This window comes from Mugil cephalus, chromosome 4, assembly GCF_022458985.1.
Source record: "Mugil cephalus isolate CIBA_MC_2020 chromosome 4, CIBA_Mcephalus_1.1, whole genome shotgun sequence".
Classification (NCBI taxonomy): domain Eukaryota; kingdom Metazoa; phylum Chordata; class Actinopteri; order Mugiliformes; family Mugilidae; genus Mugil; species Mugil cephalus.
Window position 1 is genome coordinate 18740295 of NC_061773.1, and position 22980 is coordinate 18763274.

Sequence of the window (22980 nt, forward strand, 5' to 3'; positions counted from 1 at the left end):
GTATCATTATTATTATTATGTTTTTGTAAGTCAGCCAATGGATTGGCGTAATACATGCAATAATAACAAAATACATCATAACTATATTAAAAGCATTATGCAATAAACAATAAACTGTATTTTTGACTAAATGAGTGAACTTCATGAACATGAAGATTGTTTCAGCCCAGAAAAATTAAAAATTGAAACCACTTTAGGTTATTGTTTATTTAGTGGGATTTGGAAGCGATACCAAAACTGGCAACCCAAAGAATAATAACGATAATAATAATTTAAAACATTTTTAAAAAGAATAAAAATATAATATAATAATATATTAAGGTGCTAAATTAATAAAACATCGAATAGAGAAGACATCACTCATCTTTCTGACCTGCCTGTCTCCTTGGCTCAACCACATCGCACTGCCATTAAAGACAAAGCAAAGAAAAGCATCGACAGAGGCTCGGGTTTTTCCGGTCGCAGTCGGAATCGTCCGCTCAGGGACGCTGTTTGTTAACGCGCGACAGACACATCAATCGGATCTTGGCGTCGGTTTGAGGCGGTCCACATCCAGTCCAACAAGTAAGAAACAAAGTACCTCGCTGCTGAAATGGACACCGCTAACCAGGTGAGTGAACCCACATGCAGACCAATCATTTTTATCACTGGGGATGTGTATAATTGCCGCTCAATTGGCCGTCGGGTGCTTAATTGCTCATAGAAATGGATGTGAGTATTTTTTTTTCCTCTGTGCTCTGCAGCTTGCATCTGTGGGGACATTCCAGGTGCTGAAATTACCTCTGGGATTTATCCGTGTTTTGGAATGGGTAAGTTGCTAGTTATTGTTTTGCATTCAGTAACTTCATTTTTGCAATGTAAACACATCCTAAATTATATAATGCTGGGGGTCTGCACTGGGGTGGAATCACTGAAGCTTCACATTTCCAACATTGAGTAAATATCAATGTATCCGTTTTGTGAAACCTGAACTTTTGCGCATCTGTTGGAGGGTTTCCGTCTGAATAGTGGTGTTTGTGTGACTTCCACACCTTGCCCGCAATCATCTCGTCTTTGATCCGCTTCGCCGTGACTAAATGGCTTAAGTTTATGTAAGGATTTCCAGCTCCGTGAGAACTACGCGCCAGGGGAAACCGCTACGTTGCTTTTCAATTATGCGTATTTTGTGGCAGCCCTGTGCGTTTTGCGCCAGTCCACATAGAAATGCTCCGTTGTTCCCAAAGTGAAATCATATTGAAGAAATCAACCATAAGAACGAGGTGTTCTGGCTCATGACTGAATTAAACCTTTACTACCTAATTCTGTCTGGGTGTTTATTGTACAGTTGAGAGCAGCCCTGAGCCATAAATGATAAATGATTTTCTTTGATGTGAGTTTAGAGAAATTACAATAGCCCTGAGGGCATTCAGCTTTTGCTCTGATAGTGTGTGTGTGTGTGCGCGCGCGTGTGTGTGTGTGCGCGCGCGCGTGTGTGTGCATGCATGCATGCATGGCAGTGTGTCTGAGCTTGTCTTCCCCAATTTTGAAAATACCATCAAATGTGCAGAGAATCCCAAAGCAGCAGCCTGTGTCTCCAAAAAAAAAAAAAAAATCTAATGAAAAACTGTTTGTTTTTGTGACACTCAAATGTTCAAGACCTCACTCTGAGCACACACACGCACACACACACACACACACACAGGACATTTTAGCTGAGATACCGCAGATGTCTATCAGGGAGGTGAGTTCCCAAGTGCGTCCCTTTCGGCTGTTTGTGTGTGACCAGATTCACTGTGATATTTGTGGGCCACGGCCAAAGGACGAGCAGATGATCCAAAGCACCATCTGTGTGATGAAGATAACACTCTGTCACAGCTCCGTGCGTTGTCTTGTAGCTCATTGGCGTGTGCGTGTACGGAGGGAAGCATGTGCGATGGTGTGAACATCCTGTGACATCCAGTGGCGTATTGATCCACTCATTACTTAATCGTTGTGCACCCAGATGCAGTCGCACATGTTCTTATGCAAGCTGCAGTTACTTTTACACTCCCCCGCAACACCTTCATGACACTGTCGTTGAAGTGTTGCTGACCTTTTCCTTGGTGCAGTGTTTTTTATTTCCCAGAGAAACAAGAAACCAGCGTCTTTTGCTGGCCAGTGTGCACATAGAAATGCAAACAGTTCAAAATATGACCCAGGTATTCTGATTCATTCTGCAGCACCAGCAGTGGTGCATTTGTCCTGTGATTTCTTGTCCTGTGTCCATTTGGAGTTCACAATCTCTGGCTCTAGATCACCTTTTTCACCAGCTGAAAGAGATGTTGGCAGATGTAGTTTTTAAGGATGCTCGAAAATTTAGTGGTATTTTATCTCATGCTTGTCCTTCTAAGTGCTTCACTGATGCTAGTAATATGGCTATAAAATGAAAACAATTAATATATATATTTTTTATTTTATTTTATTTTTTAACAAGGTGGTACACTGTACTGGTTTAACTGAGGTATTAGGTGGATGTAAGAAGTGAGAAGACAGCAGGCACAGTTTCCCGCTGTGGCCCGCCAACTGACTTCCAGCTGAGACCTGATGCTGCGTATCATCATACGCTAAAGGATACGGATGCACTCACTTTGAGTTTATGATAGCTTCTACTTAGACTGGCTGTGTTGCTGCTTCAGTATGATATTCTTTTTGCTGACCAACACGTATACCTGCTTTGATTTTGTCATCACTTAGAGATGCATGGCATCTGCAACCGCACAGTCATTCCTGCAGTAGCTATGAGGCCAGATTCATATGTATGTACAAAAACATACGGTAGCTATACATTCTTCAGATGTTATTTGAGTTCTTTGGCAAAAAAAATATTACTAGACAGTGAGTTTTGAAATTGTAATTCAAACAGGAACGTCCTTTTGGACTGACATACCAGCAATGATAGCATCAGTAAAACCTCGACAATAATGTCTGCTACTTATTATAACCATATGTTTAATGTCCATCTAATGGCCTGCCAGTTATACCCACAGTATAACAATAGCAGAAACACATGTTTGTTTTTTGTTTTGTTTGTTTTTTTTGTTGTTTTTTTTTTCATGTGCCCCCTGGCATTAAAGCCTTTTGTTTAAGCAGCGACTGACATTTACTTTGCAAACGTTGAACCCTTGACTGTATGGCTGATTGGTCATGTAGACAAACAGAAGGTTCTTTAAAGGTTATGTTAACATTAGTCAACATCTTACAGTGGACTTGTAAGGTTCCTACAACATCAGTCAGAGCTGGATCTCCACAAGGAGAAGGAGCATTAATAATCAGTCATGTCTGCAGGAGATTCTGGAGGATGGTTTTTACTGCTCCTGTGTGTGTGTGTGTGTGTCTGTCTGTGTGTGTGTGTGTGTGTGTGTGTGTGTGTGTGTGTGTGTGTGTGTGTGTGTGTGTGTGTGTCTGTCTGTGTGTGTGTGTCCAGGCTCTTGGCCTGTTTGGCACACTGTCAGTGGCTGGCATATTCTGCTGCAAACAGCTGTGAGGTCCCCTCCTCTCCACCGTGGACTAAGTCATGCAGAAGTTGTCCCTTGAGATGTGCCAAAACTCTTCACTGCGCGTGTGTGTGTTTGAGGGAAAGATGGGAGGAGGGAAAAAATAGAGAAAAATGTACAGTTGCTTGAGCACATGATGCAAATGATAAACATGCGTTTTTGTTATGCGCTGGAGCATGGTCAGACTCTGTTACCATCTCACACAGTACAGTTTCCAAGTACTGTAACAACTCACTAGTTTCCTGCTCTGTTGTGCACAAAACTTGAGCTGGTGAGTCACAAAGGCTCTTCTGCCTGAGCCTCCATCATGAGTCTTTTTTATGAGTAAGGGTCCTCTTCCTATCCCAGGACTGAACCACTGACTTATGATGTCATCTTCAGTACTTTACTGTACACCAGTTTACTTTGCCTCTGGCTGATCAGTGCACAGTGTACTGTATGTTTATGTGTGCTAGATGGATGATTTCTCTATTGCTGCTTAGCCTAACCAGGGTAAATACTCAAATAAAATGCCTTTAATCTAAAGAAGTTTTTGCAATCTACAATGATAGCATCAACCATTGTCTGGATTAGACACAGGTGTAAAAATGCAGGTTTTTCATTTATGGCCAGTGACCAAACTAACATCCAGTTACTAGATGATGGATGCCGACCTTGATTTTGGCTCATGCCATTTGCATTTGGGCCAAGAAATTGTTCTTGAAAACACCTGATGGAGTACAGCAAATGTCTGACTAGCATGCCAGCTTGAGAGGAAATAACTATATACATAAAGATGGCATTGGTTTGTGTTTTCCATTCTAAAAGCACAACCAGAGTAGCTACGATTGGCAACCTATTAACTGGTTAGGCCACCTTAGCAGCAACAACTGCAATCACGCGTTTGCAATAACTTGCAATGAGTCTTTTACAGCGCCATGGAGGAATTTCGGCCCACTCATCTTTACAGAATTGTTGTAATTCAGCCACATTGGTGGGTTTACAAGCATGACTTGCCTTTTTAAGGTCATGCCACAGCATCTCAGTAGGATTCAGGTCAGGACTTTGACTAGGCCACTCCAAAGTCTTCATTTAGTTTGTCTTCATCCATTCAGTGGTGGACTTGCTGGTGTGTTTTTGATCATTGTCCTGCAGCAGAAGCCAAGTTCTCTTCAGTTTGAGGTCATGAACAGATGGATGGACGTTCTCCTTCAGGATGTTTTGGTAGAAGCAGAATTCATGGCTCCGATTACCTCAGCAAGTCTTCCAGGTCCTGAAGCAGCAAAACAGCCCCAGAACATCACACTACCACCAACATATTTTAATGTTGGTATGATGTTCTTTTTATGCAGTGTTACTTTTATACCAGATCTAAAGGGACAAACACCTTCCAAAAAGGTTTTTTTCCCAAACGTCTTGGGGATCATTAAGATGTTTTCTGGCAAAACTGAGTCAAGCCTTTATGCCGCTAAGTGAGCTTGTGGATAATGGCTCTCACTGTGGTCCCAAAACTTTAGAAATGGCTTTAAAACATTTTCCAGACAATTACTTTCTTTCTCATTTGTTCCTGAATTTCTTTGGATCTCGGAATGATGTCTAGGTTTTGAGGATCTTTTGGTCTACTTCACTTTGTCAGACAGGTCCTATTAAAGTGATTTTGTGATTGAGAACAGGTGTGGCAGTTATCAGGCCTGTGTCTCATGCATTGCAGCGTAGAGCTTGATAGATAATATTACACTGCGTTCTAATACAAAATAATGTGACTGAGTTCCTGTGTAGATGTTAATTTGTCAGAGAGCAGTAGTAATAAACCATAGAGTGGGACCCTACTACTCAAACATGATGCTAAATGAACACATTTTATTGCAATACTGAAATCAGTTAGAATTACCCATAGTTATTTGAAGTTATTTTAATACAACAAAGCATCATATGAGTAAACTACATACAGACGAGAACAGATTTGTACATCAGGTGCTTTTCTTGTAATTTCTTTTTCTCTTACTTTATATTCTCTCTTCCTCTCTATTCCTCTCAGTCTCATTTTGTGTTATGTCTCCACTGGCCTATCATCTTATCAATATATTATGTTGTAGACTTTGATAGATTGTTGCATAATGTTCATGATATACATTTGTGCAGGGTCATAAGCACTTACACATACACACGTCACTTCATCCATTTCCTGCAGACTTACCTCAACTATGACCATAATAATTTTTGCTTTTTGTGCTCAAAGAGGAAATCGGGGGGCGACACAGTGGCTACGTGGCTAACACTGGTGCCTCCCAGCAAGGAAGTCCGGGTTTGAGTGCGGCTCTGGTCTTTCTGGGTTTAATTTGAATGTTGTCCTTGTGTCTGCGTGGGTTTTGTCTGGGTACCGGTTTCCTCCCATCCTCCAAAGATTTTGAAGGGTGTTTGTGTCTGTGTTAGCATTGCGATAGTCTGGCGACCTGCCCAGGGTGTACCCCGCCTCTCACCTGACGACAGGTGGGATAGACTACAGCAACCCCCAGGACCCCAGTGAGACTAAGCGGTATTACAAGATGAGATGAGGAAATGGGTCTCCGCTCTGTGACTGACTATACAGACGTGTGTCCCCACAACATGATTAGAACAGGTGTGTACTCACACACACACCAAAGGGAAACAAGTGAAAGGGAGATTGGCGACAGCTGTTGACAGATATCGCAAGAGACTTGTCAAGTCAAAAATTTGTTTTTCAGCACTGAAATAACTCAGTTGCTTTTGACAGGAGGACATGGAGAAATGGGGGAAATACCTCCTTTAAATGCTGTAAGAAATTATATAACGCTTATCCATTTAAGCAAATAGGCGAATCAGAGTACCAACAACCTTTGGATGATATAGTAGTACCTTGTAATAACCCTAGCCCTGTATCCTACTGTCTAGTAGTACGGTACTGTTGCTGGGTGGCACTCCTTAATGAGTCCATTCATGCAATCATTTCTCTGTATAAGAAAAGTAAAAAGTGTTTGAATCTGAACAATTACATGATCACCGGTCCTGATACCTCGGTTGGATATATTTGCCAGCTTCATGCAATTTTTCATGTCCTTTATTTATCATTATCATAACATCATAACATATCATCAGGCCAGAGCTGATAACCAACGTTTAAACCAACCAAAGCTGGTGCATCTTATTCTGGTTAATACCAAGCAAAATGCTCAAAAATGCCCAATCATAAAATTGATACAGTCAAAGCATAGAAATAACTGACAAACTGCAGTAGCCAACCATCACAACTACTCACATCTGACTACCAGGAATCTGATGAGGTCAAAACCAGTCCAGGTTTTGTTCACTCAATCAACTTTTTGCCCATAAAATAAAACCTAATATGATGTTGAAACCTGATCCTGTGTGTTACTGTGATAAACTACTGTCTTCAGTGTTTGGCATATATACAAGTCTGAATTGTGTCTTTTATGGGCTACTCTGGACATTTTTGTTTCCCCGACAAGCAAAAAAAAAAAAAGCTTAACTAATCATATAACACATGCATGATTAAGGCAAGGGGCTTTGCATCCACATTGCTATCTGCCATGTTCAGTTATTTAATTAACCAAATCTCAAATGGATATGTAGTAGCTTGGACCTCGAATACAGACATTGGGTTATTGCTTCATGAAAATGTGCTGGATAATGCCTCTTTTTCTTAGACTAATATGGGTACCACGGCGGTCTCACATCTGTGTCTCAGACAGGAAAAGGCTAACCTGTCTTCTCCTGTAGGCTGACACGTCCGCTTCAAAGACATCCCGCACACACATGCAGTACATGGAAGAGCACAGGTGCTGAGGTTATGTACACAAAAAGCCAAAGAGCTTAAAGACATTTAAATATCACAAAGAGACTATGTTTTCATATTGCTGCACGCTGAAATTATTCACTATAATTGAACCAAAAATGGCAACCTAGTTAAAATGTAAAATAAATCCAAGGATGAGGCAAACAAACAGAAGAAATCATCCAAAAGCTGTTTTGCTAAACAAAAAAAAAAATACTTCCTGCATTCCAGCAAGTTACACCGGATGCTGAACAAATGTCAAATGTGGGTGGTAAGCAGCATGCGGAGAAAATTCCTCCAGAGGTGGTTGTCTGATCTTTCTCAGATGTTTCCAGACAAACAACCACACGTCGGATTATATTACTTCAAAGTTGTTTTGCCGTGTGCTTTGGTACCAGGCATTCCGCCTTACCCTTAATCATGCAGTAACACCGCTTCATTTATTCCCTAGCTCCAAAGCCTTGTATGTTCGTTATTCAACCAAAAGGTATCAATGTTTTCCTGGTGAATTGCTCGTGGGATCTTCAAACAGCTTTTCACAATTTCACTATTTTGAGACTAGAATTCTGACAAGCATGTCAACTTCACTCAATCACACATCTGACCAGGAGAGCAGAGGCAAGAAAGTGAAGCGGGTTTACAATTTTGTTTTGTTGTCTGCACCAATGAGGGCAACGCTGTGAGTAGGCTATTACAAGCATCATAAACACTGTGGCATTTAGATGTGATTGGACATCACTTTGCACAGTCAGGACATCTTAACCTTCACTTAAACCCTTGTAAACTCTTGTGCTCTTGTGCTTTAATATGAGCCCACCATCACGCACAGTATAAAGATTTGTGATCCATTTCCATTGGGTACGCCCAGATTCATAGGTGCAGGACACGGGGGCCGAGTTCCAGATAGGCCACCCGACAGAGTAGTCATGGAAACCCCATAGGGACACGAAGAGCGCCAAGAAGGGACACTGTTACAAAAATAAATGGAAATTTTCTTGTGTTCAGTCAAGCTTACAGAGGGGGGAGTGGGGAGATAGAGGGAAAGATGAATCTGTGTTGTGCTTGGCACAAAGCGCTCCCTGTGCAAAGAAGGGATTAGCCACCGCTAAATGAGCTACTGATTTACTTCTGGGGTGCTGCTACTGAACCACAGATCAAACAGCTTTCCACTGAAGCCTTGTTTTTCCTACTTTTGTGTATTACTTCTTCTGCAGTCAATAAAGTAGGAGGATTTCCTAAGTAGTGTAACTAAATATCACCACATCTGTTTGTATAGGTAGGAAAACCCTCATCTTTGGTATGAAATTAAGGATGTCATGGTAAAAGTTTATATTCTAACAATAATTCTGTCAAGTATAATTACTAAAACTGAACTGCTTTTGGGAGAGAAAACTTTTTTCAATTTAAATTCATGTCCATCATCAGCGAAAGCAAAAGTTCAGTTCAAATGTGCCTCTGTCTGCTCGCCCCAGCGTGCTGTCATCTCTCCTCCGTGTTTGTCGTTTTGTTTTGTACTCAACTAGCTGGCGTAAAATTGCTCATGTTTATAACAGTGCTGCGGCTGCAGCAGCAAGAGCTTGGGAGGCTGCCTGTTTGCATGCTTGCCTGTTGGTGTGTGCGTGGACTGTGGGCAATGCTTCTGCCTGAGTGGAGAGGGTGAGATATTTTTACTCTGCGTTCACATACGTACACACATCGCGCGCTCATGCCCAGTCCCTTAAACACTAACATGCACCGAGCGGTTAAGCTAATTCGGAGTCACACGTGCAGCCATGCACACACAAACACGGACATCTATGTAATTGGAACAACTGTATGAATACACAAGCAGGAAATAACACACAGCGAATTCAGACAGATGGATTTGGACCACCGGGCTGTGAAGCAGAATATTCCGTTTCCACTTTGGGAGACATTTGTTGAACATTATTGGCTTTTAGACCGTGAGAACGGAAATTTCCTTGTTTTTTCCAGTACAGTCTCATTTCATGAAATAGTCATGAATTTTTAGCATGTGTTTTATGCCGAGGACCTGAATTGTATGTTGTTTTTTTTTGTTTTTTCATGACACAAAACACAACTGTTTCACTTGGCAGCATCTTTCACACCTGAACCGCTTTTCTGGAAGACACCTCAGTCTCGTGACTACGACGTGTATAAAAGTGCAGTTCAGTTTTGTTTTCACACACTTTGTTTAAAATTGCAGTAAAATTACAATATTTTTACATATTACATACAGGTATGACTAGTTTGACTTTTGGTCTAAGTAACTGTTCCCTGTCACATCTTAAAATATAAATAAAAATATGCATGCTTTCCAAAAGACCTGCAATTTGAGCCCAGCCAAAGATAACCCCAGAATCCCCTTCCTAATATTGCGTAGGTCTACCTTGTGCCTCCCTTGTAACAGGTGTTACTCATCAGAGAATGGATATGGGCCTTCTGAGGGTATCCTGTGGTGTCTGCAACCAGGATGTTTTTAGTGGGGAAGGGGCCTCTGTCCATCCCACAGATCAGTTTGGGATGCAGGTATTTTGGAGGCCAGGTCAACACCTTGTGCTGTTTTTCATGTTTTTTGAGTTGCTCCTGCTGTCATCGCTATGGGGTGGGGTTACCTTGTCTGGTCGAAATAGGTGGTACATGTCCAAGCAATGAATGCCAGGTCCAAAAGTGAACACTGTATTGTCACAAGATGGTCAAGATTATTTATTTTTCCTATTTTCCGGTCATAATGTTGTGGCTGGTCAGTGGATGTTTGAGGCTTTATTCCATTGTAAATGCTATGAATGGTTGTTGAGATGTTATCTTGGAAAGCTTTGAGATGTTTTCCACTGTTTGTGCTAATGCAGGCTGTTCATGTTATTTCTGTATAGCTGAAATGGTTAGTTCAATGTAACCTTTAGACTTATCCATTTCCATATTGTACACACTTGAGCCTTAAATTGTTCCTAAAATGTTCTCTTTAACCTCTTCAGGCTAAGTGTCTTCAAACCACGCAATCTAAAGAGTGTAGATCTTAGAGGGGTTTAATTCTAAAATATAGCTGAGGGTAAGCAGTTCCGATGAGATATGCCTCTCTTTGTCAACCTCAGTCTCATCATTTCTCTTTCTTTCTGGATTCATAGAGTGCCCTAGATTTTCTTTTCTTCCCCCCTCTTGAGGAGAGGGGTGAACGTCTAAGGCGCTTTTTTTTTTCCTGCTCCTGGTGCAGCCACTCGACACATAACGATCCCTATCAGTCTGAATAGAGCAGGTGGAGGGTTTGTGTGTGTTTGTGTGTGTGTGTGTGTGTGTGTATGGTTAGCATCGAAAATGTCAAGTGCGGCTCATCAGAGAGAGCATCTTTTAGCTCATTTGCCTCTTAACATGATCCTCACCTCCCTGCTTGGAGAGACATATGTCGCTTCCTCTGCCCTCTCATCCCGTGCTTGTGTTTGAGCAGCTCCTCCATTTTATTCACTTTACAGACAAACATCCTTAATTTTACAAGGGCTGGGCGGTATAAATTAAAATGTATATAATTGTATTTTTCAAAATTCTAATGGTATCACGGTACATCACGGTATTTTTTTTTCATGCATACTCACTAGTTCACAACATTTTTTGCTGGTTGAGAGAGGAATTAATGCAGTAGGTTATGACTAAATATTGTAGAATAATCCCACAGTAGTAGTAAAACTGGTTTGCATGTTAGCACTGCCTGCTGATGTGGAAATCGGGGGACAATTCGGAGATTAAAAAAAAAAAGAAAGAAAGAAGAATTAAATGTTATCAAGAAGAGAGTTTAATTTATTTTAAACTGCTATGTGTCTAATGTCAATAGCAGCGCGACCGGCTACCGTAATAATTGTAGTCTGCGTGCAACTTTTTTTTTTTTCTCATTTCACATCTGGGGACAGCTTTAGGTGTGGGAGAGCTCATCCAAAACGGGGACTGTATGCAGAAATCGAGGACGCCTGGTCACGCAAAAAAAAACAAAAACCCAGACAATCAACATGGCACCGCCCCCTCGTTCTGTCGCTCCTTCATTTTTCAGAGCTTTTCATCTTCACCACACCTTGCAGTGACACAGTTGCACCATGCATGTTTTGAAGCGCTACATTAAAAATGGTCCAGTCTGTGGATCCATGGTATATTGAAAATTCATATCATAACAAAAAAAAAAATACTGGTATTTGGTATGAACTGGTACTGGTACTGCCCAGCCCTAAATTTTACATACCTTTGAAAACTCTCTGTCTTTGCTTCCACTGCATTTCCCCTGTTGCTTCTCTGAATATTTTTTGTTCACACCCTATTTGTTTTGCTTCTCTGCTGAGACTGTACGTTCTGGACAGCAGGTCTGATTGCTGGTGGTCAAGCCTGAAGCCACTGGATCAGTTCATAATCCTCTGCTGGCCTCCGCGCTTCCACGGCGCTCGCTCACGTCGTCACCTCTTTTTTTACACTCTCACACAGAACCCTTGCACTCGCACCCACGTCATTCAAATCTGTAAGATAATACCGAAAGCTGCTTTTTGTGCCTTTTTGCTAAAAAAAAAAAAATTTAAAACAGATGTGAAAGCACTATAATATTATGCTCTCCAATGCCATGTAGGTCAGTAGAGAAGAAGGCAAACAGTGAGATGTTTCAGAGCTTTGTTTGAATTGCAGATGGCTTTCATTCCTCTACTCTGGCTTTTCTCTCTCTATCTATCACTCCCTTTTTGCTTTCCCCCTCTCTCTCTCTCTCTCTCTCTTCTATCGCTTGTTCCCCGAGGAGCCCAGCTGGGAGAGGCAGATAAACACACGGGGGCGCGGGGCTTAGCATCCACCCTCCTTCCACAATGCCACGCTCTCCTGTTCAAAGGCCCCATCCAGAAATGAGAGGGGCTAAACCCGAGCCGAAAATCACAGGCAGAGAAGGCAGCTGCAGGAGGCAGCATATAAACATACAGAGAGAAAGAGAGGGAGACGTTTATCTGGGCGTGTTTGTGATAATTATGAGGGAGTATCGATTCCATCGCTCTTCTGGTCACTTTCTCCTTCTGTTTATTTGTTGAGAAAAGCATGCTCTGCCGTCCGCATATACAGTATTTATCATGTCTCTGAGCCGTGTGCTATTTTTGCTACAAATACGAATTTCGTGGTTTTCCTGTCTCGGAAAACAGACCGGAGCTAAAGAGAGCAGACCACCGAAAAACACTCTGGGAGCGGGAGTTCAAGCAGACATTCCAGCTGTGCACCATGACAGCCAGGTAAACATCAGTCAGCCTCCACATGAGGTCTGAAAGTGCAGGAAACGAGTGGAAACTGGAGCCCCCTGTTTATCGCACAGCGCTCGGCCTCGACCTGGGCGGAGCTAACCCAGCCAGGATAAGCTTTGTGGGTTCTTTGTGATCCAAATTAGCCTTTACAACGCTTAAGAATTGTGCAATTACACCCAATGTGCAATTACCACATTCAGCCAGAAGGGAGCATTAACTAGCTGGCCATGCAGTCCAGGTGGTTCACTGAGAATTCGTGAAATTAAAAGAAACTCTCTATTGTACTGAATGTTACACTTACCAACTGCTGTAAAAAAAAATCCTGAAATGTTATCACTTAAATTTAAGACAGGAACATACCAGATGTATGGAATAAATAAAGGTGTTATTGTGTAACAGTGTTTTAACCAGATTCTTTCTCTCAGTTTGTCCGTCAGCTCACTCCTTTAATATTCTGACATTTTTGTTTTGAGGTGATTCTAGTGGAGACACCAGTTGTTGTTGTTGTTGGAGATGCAATGCTGTACACTGTTTTTTGCCTCAGGCCTGCCATGAATCACAGAAGTTGATTTGGTTTAAAATGTTTTTTCTATGGGACTGGGGCTTCCCGTTGACGAAATTCCTGTCCTGCGAGATGCCATGCACACGATTAATCTCTCAGCTCTTAAGTACATGCTCTCACATATTCTCTGGATCAGTGTCAACAGTCCAGCTCGGTGATCTGATAGTGCCCTCCAGAGGCTGTGGTTCCTTCAAACTGGGAGGGATATACATCCTCCCCAGTTGCTGCTGGCAAGCTGCACGCACAGCTGCCCGTAATATGGGAGAGGGGAGGTTTGTGCTAACCAGCCGTCAGGTCTGATTATGGTAATTATGGCTGTGAGAGCTCTTCAGGCTATGGGGGATTTATATAGGCTATGGACAAGAGCCTATAAAGGTCAAAGGACGCATGTTCATGATTGTGTGTTTACTGCACGTTGATATGTGATGATTTTAATGAGCAGCCAGTTCATCTGACTTATCCGGACCTGGGTTTGTGTTCATAGTGTGCGACATTCTTTCCAGGGCATTCAATTACCTCATTAATTTTAAATGAACTTAAACCCCCGACCACGTAGAGCAGAACCAGGGAGATTCTACTATAAAGGGGTTTTTAGCACATGAGCAGTAAGTCAAATAAATGCAGTTCTGTTATAGAAAAACATGAATTTGCATCAATGAAATGTGTGGATTAAGAATTAACAGGTTCACTGTAAACCGTTTTATACATCCTTCCATATATCAGTCTCTTGGAGGGACCGCTTCAGAGCTGTTTTGCATTTTCTCATATATATCACAGACAGACATCAACAGGAACTAAAATGTAAATGGTTGCTCACAGTCACTAGCATCGACCTACTGGCAACATCAGACAGCGACAGGGTGCATGTGAATAAGATTAGAGGTTGGAGAATGACCAGGCTTTAAGTTAAAATAGAGGGCTTGAATTGCAATTGCCTTGTAGGTTTTGATAACTTTCATTTAGAGTTAGGTTATTGGAAAATGTAAACGTCAAACCAATGGGGGTCTGATGTTTTGTGGACCCATCCATCCGCCCAGACCTCCCCTTGCAATATAGATATAACTATTAACTATATAATTATTCCTCCTGTGATATAGGAATGATTTAGATCAGTGGTTCTCTTATGCCTTTGTTTAATCATCTACAATACACCGTCACCTACCTCAGTGCTAACTACATTTTATCGTTTTTCGTATTTTATCTGACTTCCGGATAATGGAGTTGAGGTCAAAAAATATGCATCATCTTTCGTAAACTTAATTAAAAAGACCTTCATCAAGTTGAATGCATGATGGGAATTGTGCTGAGGGGCAGGTTTTGTTTCTTCAAAACGTGCACTGAGGACCCTTGACGTGACATGTTTTGAACTAACTCGCAATTATATTGAGAAAAGGTCGCTACTGATCATACTGAACTTGTGTGTCTGCACACTCATTTGCTTTCTTGCTGTCACAGCCTGCATTGTAAGATGAGTCTTAAATGGAGTGTGTAGGAAGCGCACACGCTTGTCATTTCCTCCACATTCATCAGCAAGGACAAGCAGATCAGCAGTATCTGCTTGTCCTTATTCAGCCCTGCCCATGTGCTCACTGCAGCTATTGCAGTGCGATGCAATCAGCTGGTGTTGAACTGGTCCATAGTAGTTAAATGTTGCATAATACCTACTCTCAAGTTACAGTTTCAGATTTAAATTTGTAAAATATTTTAATTTTGTGACTCATTTATTAAGTGAAAAGTGTCAGCCTTTACAGTAACCATAGACACCTATTCAGTCACTAACATCCATTAAAAATGTGTGCTGTCATATGTCCAAGTGTTTACTCTACATTTCAGAGTTTTAACCTCTTTCAACTCATTGTTTTGGTTTACCAGCCAACAACTTTACTGTTTTGTCTCTGTCTCTCACTCCCAAGTTTTAAACGGTACGGCAAACTTCCAGAGTTGTTCTGTTGCAAAGCATTCAGCAGATCAAGAGCCACGTACAGACCTTTAAATGGTTTGACACGTACGCAGTTTTTGCTGATGTAAAACTTGCAGCTTTAATTTGAGGCCATTAAAATCCAAATTGGTCAAAGGCTGTAGAAATTACAACCAAGTCATTTTGACCGTTCATAAAAACAAATGTAACTCCTTTAGCTTTCTTCAATTTTGGCCATGACAACCCTGAGAGTCTTAACTTTAAGACCGTATTCGTTATGCGATTACACCACCTTCCAGTATTTGTACCCATCAGAATCTTTGACATTTTTACATAAAAAAATACTCAAAACTTAAGCAGATTTTTAACCAAGTTCTGATAGGTAAATAACTAACACCAAAACACAATATTTCATTTATTTGATTTGGTTCACGTTGAAAAAACATTATGTTTTTTTAGTCAAATTTCAGAGGGGATCGAATAATTTTAAGCTTTTTAGCTCTGTGTCTTATTAGACCAAACTGAAACTTCTGTTTCCAGAAGAGTTGTGCGCTGTATGTTTTCAGTCAAGCTTTTAGACAACTGAAAACTGAAAAAAAAAACATGCAACATTAAAAGAACACGCAAATACTAAAGGATTGCCCACTCACTCCTTTTTATTTTTTGTATTCCACTGCAGCAATGCCCTCTCGTCCAAGACAAATTTCTCCTACAGGAGATGAATAAAGAAACCTTGAACCAACTCTGACAGAAAGTCCCCAAGACCAAAGCAGGCTCTGCTCTCCCTGCTCTGACTGATGATGTTTTTCATTGAGCCGACGGTTTTGTTCTCAGATTGAACCTCCCAGTAACAGTACGTGGAAACAGCTCTTGATGGACTTTGAGAGAAGTCTTTCTTCCAAAGAACATTGTTACAGAATCCTCTAGTAGGTAGCTGTATGTGAACTTGTGACTGCGTGTGCACGCGAAGCAACTGTGATGAGGTGTTAACACGGCAACATACTCGCTTTGTATGAATTATTGCATTATTATTTTTTTTTTTCAGAGTACGATTTTTTTTTCTTCTTGCAGCTCTTTGCCATTTTTGCATTTGCAACATGTGGTGGCTATTCTGGGCAGCTGCGGGTCAGTGTGGACTGCATGGAGAAGGCCAGCAGCAACCTCAGCATCGGCATTGACTTTGGTTATCCTTTCAGGTGAGCGAGCTTCAACTGCACATTTCTGGGCAATCTGTTTGTTATTTACATGTACAACGATGATTAGAGATCCCTACTTAACTTTTACATGAACCCTGAATAAAAGTGTCTGATAAGATATGGCATGTGTTAACATGCTTCAAACCATAATGTGTATTTTTTTGACTTGTGCAAAGTGCTGCGGAGCATCGGTCCTAGTGGAAAAATAGAAAAAGACCCACTCCTCAAGACCATCTAGAGGACAAGCAGTTATGAAAAATAAATGAATGAACATACTAAGATCGATAAGTTTACAGATACTCTCAGCAGATAAATAAATTTGAAAACAATTACATAAAAAATACAACTCTGTTACTGGACTTTCTGAGTCTTGACCTTTTAGTTTATTTTAGGTAACCTGCGACTTCTCCTTCACTTTTTGATGAACTCCAAAATTGATTCCAGGTTACCCAGTATGTTTTTTTTTTCATTAGCCTTATAGCAATAAAAATACTTATAATGTACCTGTGCTAAAAGTTTATTTTGACTTATTATGCTATTAGGCTAACGATATCTTTGCTATTCTCTCATTAGCCATACATTGCGCCATATTGTTGATCCATGCACAGTTCAGAGGTCCCTCAGTTTTCTTGGCATTTAGAACAGGACCATTTCACTGATGAGCCTCCCTCCAGAATTTTAAGTTTATTTAAGTTGATAGAGTCACAGTGGAAACTTCTTCTATTTAAGAATGTCAGAAAACAACCAACTGCTACTACTGCTACTGCATCAGCAGCAAGAGCTCCTTTGGTGAAACGCAAAACACTTGTCAAGACAATGCTGAAGTCTCCATTTTGTGTGGTAAATAGGAACTGACCGCTGTTCCTCTGCGTTTGTCAGGTTGCACCAGGTGTCCTTTGAAGCACCCATGTGCGAGGCCACGAGGCAGGAACGCGTGTTCCTCATCGGAGACTTTTCCTCCTCTGCAGAGTTCTTTGTCACCATTGCGGTCTTTGCCTTCCTGTATTCCCTCATGGCCACCGTTGTCTACATCTTCTTTCAGAATAAATACCGCGAAAACAGTCGAGGACCTCTCATTGTGAGTACAACTGGACTCTGACCGGATGCTTTTTTCAGTTCAAAGTAGAATTACTTAACAATACAATGCAACTCCAATCTCCTGGTTGACAACAGTAATGTTCTGATTTCTTGAACTAAATATATATATATATATATTTTTATCCTCTCTCTCATCAGGATTTTGTAGTGACAGTAGTGTTCTCCTTCATGTGGCTGGTCAGCTCGTCTGCTTGGGCAAAGGCCCTGTCTGACGTCAAGGTGGCCACGGATCCAGATGAGGTGCAGCTCCTCATCTCTGCCTGCAAAGTCCCTACCAACAAGTGTGGTCCTGTTCACGGCCCTCGCTGGTCCGGACTCAACACCTCCGTGGTGGGTTGTGTGGGGTACAGGGAATAATTAAAGAGATCACCTACAAAGGCAAAGATTACTTGTTCCCTCTGCCAAGAAAGAAGAAATTAAAATTTAACCGTTAAAGCTGAAGCTTAAACATGCGTGTAAATTAAAATGTGATGTCAGCTGATGTGGAATCCCAGAAATCGGCTTGACAAAGTTGTGATTGAGTGGATTTTGTTTGTTGTTGTGCAAAGGCGAAGGCCAAGGAACCTGGATCAATATGAAGTGGAAAATGAAATCGAATCTGGAGAACATTTAGTTGGAAGAGTACTTTAGAATAAAACAGTGTCCAGAAAACAAACAAAGACATAAAAACACAAGAATCTGCCCGTGTTTAAAATTGTTTTGTTTCTCCTTCTTTTCAGGTTTTTGGGTTTCTCAACTTTGTTCTGTGGGCTGGAAACATCTGGTTTGTCTTTAAAGAGACCAGCTGGCACAAGGGCACAAGGTTGGCAGGCGCGGCGTCCGAGAAACAGGCCGGCACCTTCACCCAGCAGCCCTACAACCAGGGAAGCTTTGACCAGTCAGGGAGCTACAACACCCAGGGAAACCTCGGCCAGCCGTCCGAGTACAGCCAGGTGGGAGGGCCCACCTCCTACTCCAATCAAATGTAGCTGTGCCTTTTCACCTCTGCATCTTTAAATGCGTCAGTCAGCGGGTGACAGGAGAGGAGAGGAGAGGAGAGGAGAGGAGAGGAGAGGAGTGTTGAATTTCTAATCAATCTGTCTGTGCAAAATGCAAAAAATGTGGTCATTAAAAAGGTGTCAAAGTACACATTGTATATACAGGTGTTGCTGAGTATTGTAAAAATAATAATAATATATATATATATATTAGATATAGTCATTTACTCCTTTTACTTCACAGGTGTTGTCTGCGGACTGTTGTATTTCTTGTAGTTTTAAAACACATTAGTGACAGTTACTCTCTCTGTGCTTGTAATTTGACACACATGCTGTTTTCACTGGATGTGTTTTTCAAACTGGTTTGTTTGTATAATTCGGGTTTTTAAGTGCATGACTTTATACGTGTGCCAAAACGATGTCTGTGAAAACAAGGGGGAAGCAAAATGTTCATTTTGCCACTGAAACTTGACCCACACTGCCCCAAATCATTACTGAAAGTTTGCGACATGCGACGCTTTTCATCGTGACAGGGAATTTATTTTGATAATGTGTATTTCTGATTCAAATGCGGAGACAGAATTTAATTTTGTGATATTTCTATGTATATTTGTTACAAATACATTACGACTCTTTTCTGACATTGGTATCTGGGCATTGTCGGAGCAAAAAAAAAAAAAATCCAAATATATATATGCAGTCATTGCAGCATGATTTTGTGTGTTTTTGTTTCTCTCGCACTAATCACATCGTTCTTTTTTTTTTGAATAGTGAAAAAAGGGAGTAATTTTCCCTTAATGTTTACAAGTGGGTGCTCCTGCTATAAATTACTGTGACTGTTTTTTTCTATGACTACTGGCAAATTCTACACATTGCATTTTTAAGTACGTTCATAGTTTTCATTTACACTGGTTAAGCCCAGCAAAAAGCACATGAGCACCACACGGATAATGAATAATGGGCTCATCTGTATACATACTGTATGTGTACTGAGCCTTATCTTACTTATTTTACTCATTTTTGCACAAGGCGTGTACTGTGCAGTCATGAACCAGAGATTATGCCTGTTTGCTATTTATTTAGATTGATATGACGTGTGCAGTCCTGTTTTTGACCTTCTTTGCATGTGGCCTGCATCAGTGTAATAAAGTAGATTGAACATCCATGTATGTAAAACAGTCTGATACCCATGACAAATGTGTACAGGTCCACGTAGTGAGTGTGGATGATATTTTACAGGGATTCATGCTAGTAAACCTGTACAAATTTGTCCATAAATGACTCGTCTTCATGTATCAGTTCAAATCTCCTTGTTTGATCTATGTGAGTGAACTCTGACCTTTGACCCGCCAGCATTGTTTCAACAGAAACCAGGTGCTCTCTTTCGGTTTGTTGTCAGAAATGTGCACAACTTTCCAACAAAGCCAACAAGCCTTTATACACAAAATACGCAACCTATATATAGATATACTGGATTCTGAACTCCCTCTGAGATAGAACTGTGAAATTAAACTCCTAAATGCATCAAATAATGAACATAACGTCCGTAGATGCCAATACTTGTACTAGGAACAGCATCACGACGTGTAATAAAGCACAAACAGCGCCTCACTGTTGGCTGACACACTCCTAAAATACACAACATAACATGTGGAAAGAAACTGAACCCTGATGTGTAGAGTGAATTTGTTTGTTACCAGTACTTTGATCAAGAAATGTATGTTTTACTATTATTACTAACAGCTGAAGCTTAAAACAGCAGTATCAATGAGGCCATCTTGTAGCTGAAGCAGCCATGTGCCATTATCATTTTAACTGGGTAAAAAAAAATGGACGACTGTTAAAATAGATCAGCCCATCCAGGAACTTCGGTTTTCTTTCATTTGGCCATTGTAGATGCAGTTGCTGAAATAAATCCTGCTGGACCTGAAAGAAGGTTTGTTTTGTATGGGGATGTAGCCACAGACTAGTTGGGGGACCTCGTGCTGACCCCTGTCCACTGCTGAATGTGACAGGTGGGCATCAGAACTAGACCACAGACCAGGATGCTTGGGGTCACCCATACAAATGTTAACATAAACTATACTGAATGTGGCAATGCAAATATTACTATTTAAATGCAATTTACTTATTGGAATCCACACCACACACTTCTAACAGACTCTGACAATGACGATACTAACCAGAAAACACTTTTATTATTATTACAGCATCAATTTTGGGCTAACAGGAAACATAAAGATTGCATAATATTTTGTTGTCCTGAGCACTGTTTACAGTGTAGGATGTCAAGGTGGACCATGTCCCCACAGAGAAACTGGGGGTGCTCCTGCTATAAATTACTGTGACTGTTTTTTTCTATGACTACTGGCAAATTCTACACATTGCATTTTTAAGTACGCTCATAGTTTTCATTTACACTGGTTAAGCCCAGCAAAAAGCACATGAGCACCACACGGATAATGAATAATGGGCTCATCTGTATATATACTGTATGTGTACTGAGCCTTATCTTACTTATTTTACTAATTTTTGCACAAGGCGTGTACTGTGCAGTCATGAACCAGAGATTATGCCTGTTTGCTATTTATTTAGATTGATATGACGTGTGCAGTCCTGTTTTTGACCTTCTTTGCATGTGGCCTGCATCAGTGTAATAAAGTAGATTGAACATCCATGTATGTAAAACAGTCTGATACCCATGACAAATGTGTACAGGTCCACGTAGTGAGTGTGGATGATATTTTACAGGGATTCATGCTAGTAAACCTGTACAAATTTGTCCATAAATGACTCGTCTTCATGTATCAGTTCAAATCTCCTTGTTTGATCTATGTGAGTGAACTCTGACCTTTGACCCGCCAGCATTGTTTCAACAGAAACCAGGTGCTCTCTTTCGGTTTGTTGTCAGAAATGTGCACAACTTTCCAACAAAGCCAACAAGCCTTTATACACAAAATACGCAACCTATATATAGATATACTGGATTCTGAACTCCCTCTGAGATAGAACTGTGAAATTAAACTCCTAAATGCATCAAATAATGAACATAACGTCCGTAGATGCCAATACTTGTACTAGGAACAGCATCACGACGTGTAATAAAGCACAAACAGCGCCTCACTGTTGGCTGACACACTCCTAAAATACACAACATAACATGTGGAAAGAAACTGAACCCTGATGTGTAGAGTGAATTTGTTTGTTACCAGTACTTTGATCAAGAAATGTATGTTTTACTATTATTACTAACAGCTGAAGCTTAAAACAGCAGTATCAATGAGGCCATCTTGTAGCTGAAGCAGCCATGTGCCATTATCATTTTAACTGGGTAAAAAAAAATGGACGACTGTTAAAATAGATCAGCCCATCCAGGAACTTCGGTTTTCTTTCATTTGGCCATTGTAGATGCAGTTGCTGAAATAAATCCTGCTGGACCTGAAAGAAGGTTTGTTTTGTATGGGGATGTAGCCACAGACTAGTTGGGGGACCTCGTGCTGACCCCTGTCCACTGCTGAATGTGACAGGTGGGCATCAGAACTAGACCACAGACCAGGATGCTTGGGGTCACCCATACAAATGTTAACATAAACTATACTGAATGTGGCAATGCAAATATTACTATTTAAATGCAATTTACTTATTGGAATCCACACCACACACTTCTAACAGACTCTGACAATGACGATACTAACCAGAAAACACTTTTATTATTATTACAGCATCAATTTTGGGCTAACAGGAAACATAAAGATTGCATAATATTTTGTTGTCCTGAGCACTGTTTACAGTGTAGGATGTCAAGGTGGACCATGTCCCCACAGAGAAACTGGGGGTGCTCCTGCTATAAATTACTGTGACTGTTTTTTTCTATGACTACTGGCAAATTCTACACATTGCATTTTTAAGTACGCTCATAGTTTTCATTTACACTGGTTAAGCCCAGCAAAAAGCACATGAGCACCACACGGATAATGAATAATGGGCTCATCTGTATATATACTGTATGTGTACTGAGCCTTATCTTACTTATTTTACTAATTTTTGCACAAGGCGTGTACTGTGCAGTCATGAACCAGAGATTATGCCTGTTTGCTATTTATTTAGATTGATATGACGTGTGCAGTCCTGTTTTTGACCTTCTTTGCATGTGGCCTGCATCAGTGTAATAAAGTAGATTGAACATCCGTGTATGTAAAACAGTCTGATACCCATGACAAATGTGTACAGGTCCACGTAGTGAGTGTGGATGATATTTTACAGGGATTCATGCTAGTAAACCTGTAAAAATTTGTACAAATGTCAAGGTGGACCATGTCCCCACAGAGAAACTGTCTCCAAGACAGATATTTGCATACACAGCACAAGTTCAGATATGAAGAGGCATCTAACTGGCGAAAAACATCACAAAGTAGGTTCTTCTCAGTGATAAATGGTTTCTATCAAAACATTAACTCATATACTACTATAAGAATACTGTAACCAGGCCCAGTTTTTGTCCTTTTTGCATGTATGTGTGTGCGTGTTTATTTTCTTGTACAGCCGTCTTTCTGAGGACTAGGTGGGAGTTAAAGACCACTGCAGTGAGGACATTTTGGAAAGTGAGGACATCACCACTTTGCTGGAATGTTTGAAAAAATAAAGACAAAATAACTCCACATATCTCCTTTTCAATCAA

General features: G+C 40.8%; 1 protein-coding gene across 1 annotated transcript; it reads left to right on the top strand.

Annotated features, from left to right (window-relative positions):
• The first annotated feature begins 469 nt into the window (after positions 1 to 469).
• On the top strand, positions 470 to 21105 carry synpra (synaptoporin a). Its single transcript, XM_047584307.1, has 6 exons — positions 470 to 610; positions 744 to 809; positions 16103 to 16227; positions 17107 to 17305; positions 17464 to 17655; positions 18045 to 21105. Exons 1-6 carry the CDS (start codon positions 593 to 595, stop codon positions 18291 to 18293), a joined length of 849 nt encoding a protein of 282 aa, XP_047440263.1. The 5' UTR covers positions 470 to 592; the 3' UTR covers positions 18294 to 21105.
• Positions 21106 to 22980: the final 1875 nt, after the last annotated feature.